At 43.9% G+C, this 9,632-nt stretch overlaps 2 protein-coding genes across 2 annotated transcripts in view; both read right to left on the bottom strand.

Moving 5' to 3' along the window:
• Positions 1 to 2,255: 2,255 nt before the first annotated feature.
• Positions 2,256 to 6,674, bottom strand: C922_00178 (hypothetical protein; the record flags this gene model as incomplete). Its single annotated transcript, XM_008815795.1, has 1 exon — positions 2,256 to 6,674. One exon carries the CDS (start codon positions 6,672 to 6,674, stop codon positions 2,256 to 2,258), a length of 4,419 nt encoding a protein of 1,472 aa, XP_008814017.1.
• A 2,518-nt stretch (positions 6,675 to 9,192) lies between these two features.
• Positions 9,193 to 9,632, bottom strand: part of C922_00179 (ubiquitin carboxyl-terminal hydrolase) — a gene marked incomplete at both ends in the record, with an annotated part of 1,595 nt that continues 1,155 nt past the window's right edge. The window contains 3 exons of the mRNA XM_008815796.1: positions 9,193 to 9,288; positions 9,423 to 9,482; positions 9,572 to 9,625. Of these exons, the coding sequence (XP_008814018.1) occupies positions 9,193 to 9,288; positions 9,423 to 9,482; positions 9,572 to 9,625 (210 nt within the window). The remainder of the gene's footprint in view (positions 9,289 to 9,422; positions 9,483 to 9,571; positions 9,626 to 9,632) is intronic.

Below are 9,632 nucleotides of genomic sequence, written 5' to 3' on the forward strand. Positions count from 1 at the left end.
GTATATATATAAACGGTATAAATATATTTCTATACGCGCACGTGCACACAAGCTGTGGGAAAACCAGCTGTGCGTTGAAAAATAGAACAAACGAGAAGGACGAAAAATTGGTTAAAGGTAAAAAAAGAAAAAAGAGTGGATTAAATTAAAGAGGAACAATTATATAATCGACTAAGAAAAAAAAAAGAAAAAGAAAGAAAAGCATTTAATGGAAAAACTCTTTTCCCTTTTCTTTTGCTTCTTTTTTTGCTTTTTTTTTTGTTTTTTTGATTTCGCCCTGCCCGTGGGTTTTCCAAGTGGCAAAAAAATGGTTCAGATAGAACATGAACAATTTTTGCAATTACGTGCGCAAAAGGGGAGGGGAACAACTTAATGGAAAAAAAAAAAAAAAGGAAGAAAAAAGGAAAGAAAGGAAGAGCGTAAATTCCTTCATCTAAAGTGAACAAATCATCCCATTTAACGTTAGTTACACCCGAGAAAAATTGCACCAATTTTTCTATTCGTTACACAGATTGTGATGTCAAGAGAAGAAAGTAAAGGCTGAAAAATACAACTCTGGTGAAGCAAAAAGGGGCTCTTTAGAATTTGCCTCCCCGACCCAGGAGTGGTAGTCGTAGTGACAAAAAAGAAAAAAACAAAATGTACATATATGTGTAAGATGTGTACAGCGGATGGGTAAATACATATACATATATATATTTATGTGTACTAATGTGCCGCCCCTATGAAAGTGAATTTATTTCACTGCGCCCCTACTGGGAAAAAACCCTCCTGCTTATGTGTACGTTACGTTACGTTGCTGTATCGTGCTGTACCGTACCGTACATTGCCGTACTGTTCTGCTCTGTTCTGCTCTGTTCTGTTCTATTCTGTGCTTTTTTGCGCCTTCCAACCCGGTGGGCGAACAAGTGGCCTAAACAGAAGGGAGTTACATTTCGATAAAAGGAAGTTCCACCACGCCGCAACTTTTTGTGCGTTTTTTTTTTTTTTTTTTTTTTAAATTTACCTGATTTGTTCAGAAAAAAAAAAAGAAAAATTGGCACACTTTTCTTATGAACAGGTCATAATTAAATGAAAAACCAAAGTTGGCTAAAATGGCTATACAGTTCGTTTCGCTTAAAAAAACACCCTGTATTTTTAAGCGTTTTTTGGTCACACATTGGGGGAAATGAATGCGGAGAAGGGGGGGAAACAGGTTTTATTTTCCTCAAGGGATTAGAAGGTACGTGTGGTGCGCTCCCCCCACAAGCACACGCGTTGGTAACATGCACGAATACGCATATACAGCAAACTGTCGTGGGAACGAGTATGTCGAACAACGCGGAACTATCTCGCCGTGTCAACGGCGGGGGGGAGAAATCAGGAGAAGAAAACAACGCCCACTGGTTTATGCTCTCAAAATGTACAAACATTTTTCCTTTTAATTTTAAAAAAATTAATAAAACTGCATATCGAATTGGAAAGAAGCGTGATGCATATGACACATGGCGCATTTGTGCTAATTCGTTGGTCCGTTTAATACTACCATTGATATTGGCACTGTTGTTGGTTTGTTCTTTTCTGCTATTCGAGGCATCAAGCACGCGTGTCCCTCCTGCGTGTAACCAGTGAGAAGTATCTGCGGGTGCAACCAGTTCGTCACTGCTGAGAGGTCGGGGAGGGAGAAATATCAACGGAAATGAATACATACACGTGCAAATGCTCATAAGATGGGCACTTATTTATTCCCCTTGACCACCCCCCCGCGCTCCCGCTCTTTTTTTTTCGCAGCATTTTTTTGAGTGTAAATATTCCCTCGTTCTCTAGATGCACCATTGGTGCTTTTTCCTTTTCTTGCTTTCGCCCCCTGTGTGTACGTATTTTCCTGCATAATTTTCGGTGCAACTGTGGTGACAAGTGGTACTCAAATCAGTCTCTTCCGAGCTCTACTCGCGCACAGAAATTGTCACTAATGTTGAAACGTTGGCATGTTACATGATCGTCAATGGGTATACGCACAATGCGTTGAGTTCGGGTCTTTTGGGGGCCTCTTGATATCACTATAATGAGTCCATCATACGAGCACAAAGAGGGACAAAGAGGCACAAATAGGCACAAACAGGCACAAATAGGCACAAATAGGCACAAACAGGCACAAACAGGCACAGACAGGCACAAACAGGCACAGACAGGCACAGACAGGCACAGACAGGCACAGATAGGCAGAGACAGTCACAAACATATGTACATGTGTATGGGCCTACCCTGCGCGCACCTCACTCCGCTGTTGCTTCCTGCGGGGCGTCGCCGATCTGTTTGCCCCTGGTGTAGATGTTTTTCCCCTGCCTTTGTAGGTCCCTCAATTTTCGGCTGGCTATTTTAAACAATGCGTGTTCGAATTTGGTGTGGTCTATGCTACCTCGTGCCTTTTGGCCCCTCTTCACTTTTTCTTTATTTTCCTTTTCTGCTTTTCCAGCTAGCTGATTATTTCTCCCTTTGTCATTTTTCCTTTTGCCCTCTTCGTTGCCCTCTTCGTTGCACTTTGCTTGGTTCCTATTTTTTTCATTTGCGAATGCTTTTCCTTGCCAGCTCATGGACGCCATCGTGGAGGTCATGGATACTTGGTGGTTCTCCAAATTGTAGACGTGGACGCCGCTTCCGTTCATTCTGCTTCTTCTGCTTGTGTTGTTTCTGCTGGTGATGGTGTGTCCCTTGTTGGAGCAGCCACTTTTGGTGCGGCATTTGGTTGTGAGGCAATTGTTCGTACTGCCCCTTCCAATGCCGCTTCCATTGCCACCTCCACTGCCGCCATCGTGGCTACCCTCGGACGGGTTACCCCTCGTGGGGGTCGCTCTTCTGTTGTGAGTTTTTCCCCCATTGGTGGTGACCCCGTTGTGGAATTTCTCAAGCTCGTTGCTACGCAGGGCATAAAATTGGTCATTACCACGGAGATTGGTTGTGGTATCGGTGCGGTTGTCCTTCTCTATATTGTGCGTTCCCAGATTTGTCCCCTCCTGAGGAATCCCATCGTTATCCACCCACCCCTGGTTCTTAAAGTACCTATTACAGTCATGAAACAGAATTTGGGTATCTAAAATCACATCCAGGGGAGTCATTTTATTTTCAATTTTTTTTAGAACATAACAGCATTGACAGAGCATCAACTTTTGGAGTTCTTCTCGGTTCAGATTCTCTATTAAATATTTAAAGAGGTAGAAATGGCTTCCGTTATTTTTCTTCCTACAAGGGTTCTTGGTGTGATGACCATCATAAATGGTGTAACTGCGCATTAGCCGGGTGGTGTAGTCACTGCACTTCTGCTTCGGCTTATCCCATTTTTTGGTGTCAGTTGCATCTGTTTTATTTAAAATATGGTTTGTCCTTTTTTTTAAAAATTGTCTTCTGTGAAAATTGCAGAAGTGGTCATAGGTTAGGTTCTTATTTGGACCTCTATGTTCTGTGATGAAATTGTACGATATGTTTATGAGATCCTCTTCTAGGGTTGCATGGCTTTGGCTGTTTCTACATTTATCATTGCTCTCATCGTTTTGGTCAATCTTATCCTTTCTGCCAAGCTCATCATTTGGTCTACCCCCACTGGGGTTGCTCTCCTTCTTGGCCACCCCCCTGCAATTGTCGTATATATTATAAGGGATGATGTAATTTTTTAGCTTCAAATAGTTGTAGTATCTGCATAGAATTTTTCTAATTTCTCCATTTTGTGCATCGACAGTATCTTTGTCGTTAACGCGAAGGGGGGGAGAGAGACTCTCTTCCTTGGACAAATTGGAGGTGGTACTTTTTCCCCTCTCTCTGGTGTTTGCCTTCACAAAATAACCACTCGTTAAGTCCCTTTTATCTCTGCCATAATGATTGTTCCTATTGTTGGGAAGAGTTCCATCGCTCGGCTTCCCCTTATTTTTTTCTTCCCCGGTAAGAGCGCCATCGCCCCCATCTGCGGCCTTGTCGCTATTAACGGCGCATTGCCTTATGTACGCATAACAGTAAAGGTTCAGAAGGTCATCATGAACGTTTTTTTTCTTCTTGTTTAAATTGTTCAGGTAATTTTTCAAAGACTCGTAATTTCCTTTGAAGCTCTTGGTGAGATCGCCTATGTGTGCGATGTCTTGGTAGATGCCGGCGTTGGTCGCGGCGGTATGGACGGTGCATTGCACCGCATGCTGTATCGCACGCTGTTGCCCATCCTTACAAGGAAGACCATCACGTTGTCTCCCACGTTTCCTCCCACTGTGGTTACCACTCTGGTTGCCACTGTGGTTACCACTCTGGTTACCACTCTGGTTACCACTCTGGTTACCACTCTGGTTACCACTCTGGTCGCCACTCTGGTTCCCACTCTGGCCCCCACATTGCCCGTCCCCGTCTTCCCCCCTGTGCTGGTTCAGAATGTGCAAAACGCAATACCTGCATTTTTCAGATTTTTTCTTCTCTACATGGCGGGGCTTGGAAAAATTCTGAAGGAGAAGCTCCTGGTACTTCCTAATAAGAGCAGAAGACTCATCTTCATAACTGTGTCTAGAGGCTAAATTGGGGTTTGCCTTCTCCGTTTCCATGGAAACATTTTTATTTGATTCCTTCCTTTCTACAATAGCTTCTCTGCAGGGATTTCCTTCCTCCTGTGTGGCAAGCTTATCATTGTAGTCGCTTCCCGAATGTCTACAAGGTTCATTCTTAAAGCTGCTCAATTGGATGAACCTGTTTTGCATTTGTGTGACCCTATTCACCATGCTGCATATCGTTTTGGCGCCAGTGGCAGATGTGATAGGACAATTGGCGAAGCCGCTTTCCACATAGCCTGAGGCGTCTCTGTTTTTGGGTGCTCTTTTTGGATCATCCTTTGCCTTATTCAGGCGAACCTGAGTTATGGCGTCTCTTTTGGATGGATTCTTCGTCTTCTCCATTTCAGCGGTGTAGCGGCGGTCATACGGGGCGGTTCGCACATTAGAGTCACCTCCATGGTGGTGTCTCTCCTCATCATAGGGGTCATCCTGCACAGACTGGCCATCCCGCACACACCGGTCATCCTCCTCAGAATGGCCATGAGGACCATCCGCGTTATCTTCATCATCCTCGGCGGCCTCAAGATGGTCTCCCTCTTTCCTTTCATAAGTCACTCCCCTTTTCGAACACATTCGAGTGCATACAGGTAGTAACTTCCCCTTATCGTGCTTTCCATTCCTCTCCTGTGGTGGAATTTTATTGGGCTCATTTTTCCTTCCGTTCATGTATTTCTTATTAACGCACTTAATAAAATTTGTTAAAACGCTTCTGTCGATTATGTCTTTTATGTTGTGCGCCCGTTTGGTGTGAACACTGATTTTTTTTTTTTTCGGGGGGTCACTTTTGTTGGTGCTGCTCTGGTCCGCGCGAGTTTGCGTCCCGTTTAGGTTAACCCTGTCAATAATGTCTTCGGCGTGGTCGTAGAGGGGGTTTCCGGGGATGCCTCGGCTGTTTCGGATGCCTCGGCTGTCCGGATTGTCCCGGTTATCTCCGTCGTCTCTGTTGCCTTGGTTGCCTCCGCTTTCTTTGTTTCCCCTGCTTCCTCGGCTCCCACTGCTGCTACTTCGGGGGAGCTTCTTCACCCCTCCTGCGCTCTCCTTGCAGGTCTGCTCGCCATTTCTTCTGAGTGGCGTATCGGAATAAATGTCCCGTTTAATTCTTTTCCTTACGTGAGGAGCTCCTCCAACGTTATTGCCATCACTCCCACTCCTGAGGGTGCGCCTGTTGCGATTTTTGTTCCTTTGTCTGCACTTCCTTTCGCTCCTTTTTTGGTTACCCACGAGCCCCGAATTGGGTTTATTCACAGGGTTAGTATTAGTCCCCTCCCCAGTGGCAACCCTATCTTGGTAACAACCAAGTGAGGATTCATTTTGAAGTTCCTTTGTAGCCATTTGGAGAGTCTCCCCCTCGCTTTGCGTAAAACTTTGGCTGTACTGCTGATGGGTCTCATTTTGTGGCTTCTCTCTGTCCATTTCTCCTTTCCCTGCATATTGTTCATTCTTTATGAATTCTTTGGCCGCATTACCTGCACAGTGGGGGAGATCCTTATCTGTGGTCATAACATTTTCTTCACCTATGTTTAAGTTTTCCTTTTTAATTTGATTGGACTGGAGAGTGTCTCTTTTGACGAGGGCTTCGTTAAGGTGCTTCGCATTTCTGAGGAACAACTGCAGATCGACGCGGAGCTGTCTCATGTTTTTAATGGTTCCATCAGTTGTGTCACCTCTTACATAGCGGTTTCTTCTTTCTTTCTCTACACAGGGCAGATTTATCTCGTTGCTTTCCTTTGGATTGGACTGATTCGTCTGTTTAGCTCGTTTTCCACTACACGCTCTGATTTTACCAAACAGAGTTTTCCATTTACTTTGCTTCATTCTAATATCGTTACTAGTCTCTTTGATTTTGCATCCCGTATGTTCCATGTAGTCTATTGTTGGTATGTTCCCCCCATTGGGGTAATTTTCTCTTGCACAACTTTGAACCAATTTCACCTTGCCGTTCATATTAATTTTGATCTCCCCCTTCACACTTTCATAGTTAAGAGAATTCGTGCCAGACATATTTTTTATGTTTCTAATGATTTTTATTTCTTTACATGTGTGGTGGTCGTCGTGGGGAGGCTCCTTTCCGCTTATCTGTAGGTTAAGCAATTCGTCGCTTTCGTTTTGCTCCATCGCTTTTTTGGTGAAGCAGGGAGGGAAGCAGGTATTGGGGAAGGAAGCTGCTTAGGAAGCCAGCTATTCTGGCGAAGTCCCTATCGGTTGGGCTGCACACACGCATGCACTTTCGCGCTCGGCAGTTTGTCCTGCGCAGTCTCCACGTGATGGTCTTCACTCAAACAACCTCCTCTGATGTGTCCACCTGGACTAGCCTGATTTCACCCCAAAAGGACCCTTTTCTGGAAGCACTCAAAGGGAACCTTCACCCCCTCCCCTTCGTTCCGATGAAACTTCTTAAAAATCAGCCAATTCCAAAATGGCGAGTAGAGCAGCCTTTCACAGGGAAAACCTCGTCTAGGGATAGCAGAGGCAAAACTGTTACACAAAAGTGCATGCACAGGAGGGGCAGGACATTTTCACTAAAAGGAGAGCAATTGCCACGGGGAAGGTAAATAAATTTAGGGAATATATAATATAAATAAAAGACGTGGCGTCCACCCGGACACGAACGGAAGAACTCAATTTGGGAAAACTTCACGGGGGATTAGGTGGGATGTCGCGGCATCACCTGGCATCACGAGGCAGGGGGGGCACAGAACAGGACACATACATGCGAATGTCAAAGGGGGGAGAAGAAGGGGACTTTCCACTCTTCCAATGAATAATGATACACAGTGCAAGACTCTCCAAGAAGAAATATCATCAAAAAAAAAAAGTGAGGACAAATTTTATTAATTACTTCTATTCGCACAAGGGGAAAGAGATATAATTAAGTGTAGCTCAATTCTACCCGATTTTTCTCACAGGACGGAGTTTTTGTTTTTTATTTTTCCCACAGTTTGTTTTGCCTCATATATGGAGGAAAAAAAAAGGGGAGGAATAAGCATTTCTGCCCTTGTGTAATAAACACACTTGCGTCAAATGGTAGATTATATCTCCCTGATATGTAGTGTAAGAATGCAGCTAAATACGTGGTGATTAATTTGCGCGGGGCTTCACATGGAACAAATGCAGGGGCGATGCGGGAAGCATTTTACATGTGCGAAAAGTGCAGGTGATAGGAATGGCGACATCGTACGTATCATCGTATTCCTTCGCTTAAACGATAGAGAGTAGGGTATCACTCACCGTTCACCATTCGCGAATCCTCGTAGGTGAAAAAGGAAAAAAAAAAATTAATACAGTCTATACAACATTTTTATGGTGCAGCACACGGCTTAGGACAGTGTGTCATTCGCATAGGAAAAAAAATAAATGCATGGCGTGGGGGAGAAAAAATCAAAGAACGTGAAACTTGCGTTCTGAAACAGTTCGACATGGTTGCAATGGAAATGGGAGTTATTTATTTCTGTGTTGTGGTACAGATAATATAGTAAAGCAAATTGCTCTTTTTTTTTTTTTTTTTTTTCCTTTGCATGCACGAATGCCCACTGAAAGTGGCACATTTCTTATTTCCCTGGCGCGATTATTCTGCGCATGAAAAAAGAAAGAAGAAATGCATGAGCAATCCGAAGAGTCCTTTTTGTCATCCTTTCCGTTAATCAGTTATATCATATGTCCATAGTTTTCGTCCAAAATAACAGGCATGTGTTAGCATTAATCTTTGCTCCTTTTGCAGTACATGCGAAGGATGTAGTGATGTAGGTTTACTAATATGTGATCTTCTTCTTTTTTTTCTTTTTTTCCAAATGGTTTATGCAGGCGTGTTCACGCATAAGTTAACCAGATGGAGTTTAACAACCCCAAAGAATGACGCAAAGAATGGGATGAGTTCAAACCTTCACTCATCCGTGCAACACCTGAAGGCAAGGAAAAGCGGGCCCCATCATGGAAAGCTAAGCTCTGCATGTGTGCATCGGCAGAGAAGAATACAACACTTAAACTTGTGGGTGCTTCCACATTCCTATGTTTTTCTTTGCACCCATGTATGCAACTTCCCCACACACACAAAGAGGGTGAGCAACAACCCGTAAAATATTACCAAAGCTTACATTTTCTGCAAAAAATAATCCTCCATTGGAATGGGCATTACTGCTAACGAGTTCCTCGTTTTACGCTACCCCTGTTAGCATCTCGCCAAAATGGAAAAATGCAAAAATGGGAAAATGAAAATATGGCAATTACGGCGCACCAAGGGGTGGAATGACGAGCACTAACGGTGTATATTCGTACCTTGGTGGAAAAAAAAAAAAAATTTTAAATTATGTAAAAAAATGCACAAACTGTACAAATTTTGCAACATTCGCGGGATTCCTTCAGATGAAGAAGAGAGTATACCCTCTCCTGCACGTGCGCCCCCTGAGGGGTAAAGAAAAGATAAGAAAAAAAAAAGGCACAGGAGCCGCTTCATCAAAGGGAAACGTAACTTTTCCGTTACATGCACGCACGCAAATACATATACACCTATTCGCGATCGTCCAATGATTTAACGAAGAGGTATCCGCATATGAAAAAGGGAAGTTAAGCGGTGAGAGGAGGAAGAACGAGGTGATCTTTATGCGCCACATCGATTAGAGTGTGGAGAAAACTCCTCTCACACAACATCACTTGCTACAACTGCTAAGGCTGAAAATCTGTTGTCATCTTGACATTTTTCTATGAACTTCTTCTTTATTACATTTCCCGTGTCCTGCGATGGAGAGGAGTGGAAAATAATTGAAAAGTGTGGTGCGTCCGCCTGATTTGGGAAATGTCGATCGGAGTTGTACCCCTGTTGGAACGTGAGCACACTCGCATGTGCGAAGCAGTGGGGCAATTCATTACGTATTTGAAACTGGCTGGATTGGTCGTGCAATGAATAACGGGATGATCCTTCCTTCCGTCCTGCACAGGAAAAAGAGGGGAATCGCGGGGTGTTCATTTGGCTGTAAATTACTACGCTTGAGATGTGGGTGAAGCAAATTAAGGCTTACGAGTTCGACGAGCCTCCCGTCAATTTCGACAAAGACGATAAAGTGGGTGTCAACCTGGAGA

This window comes from Plasmodium inui (genome assembly GCF_000524495.1).
Source record: "Plasmodium inui San Antonio 1 unplaced genomic scaffold supercont1.1, whole genome shotgun sequence".
Taxonomy (NCBI): Eukaryota; Apicomplexa; class Aconoidasida; order Haemosporida; family Plasmodiidae; genus Plasmodium; species Plasmodium inui.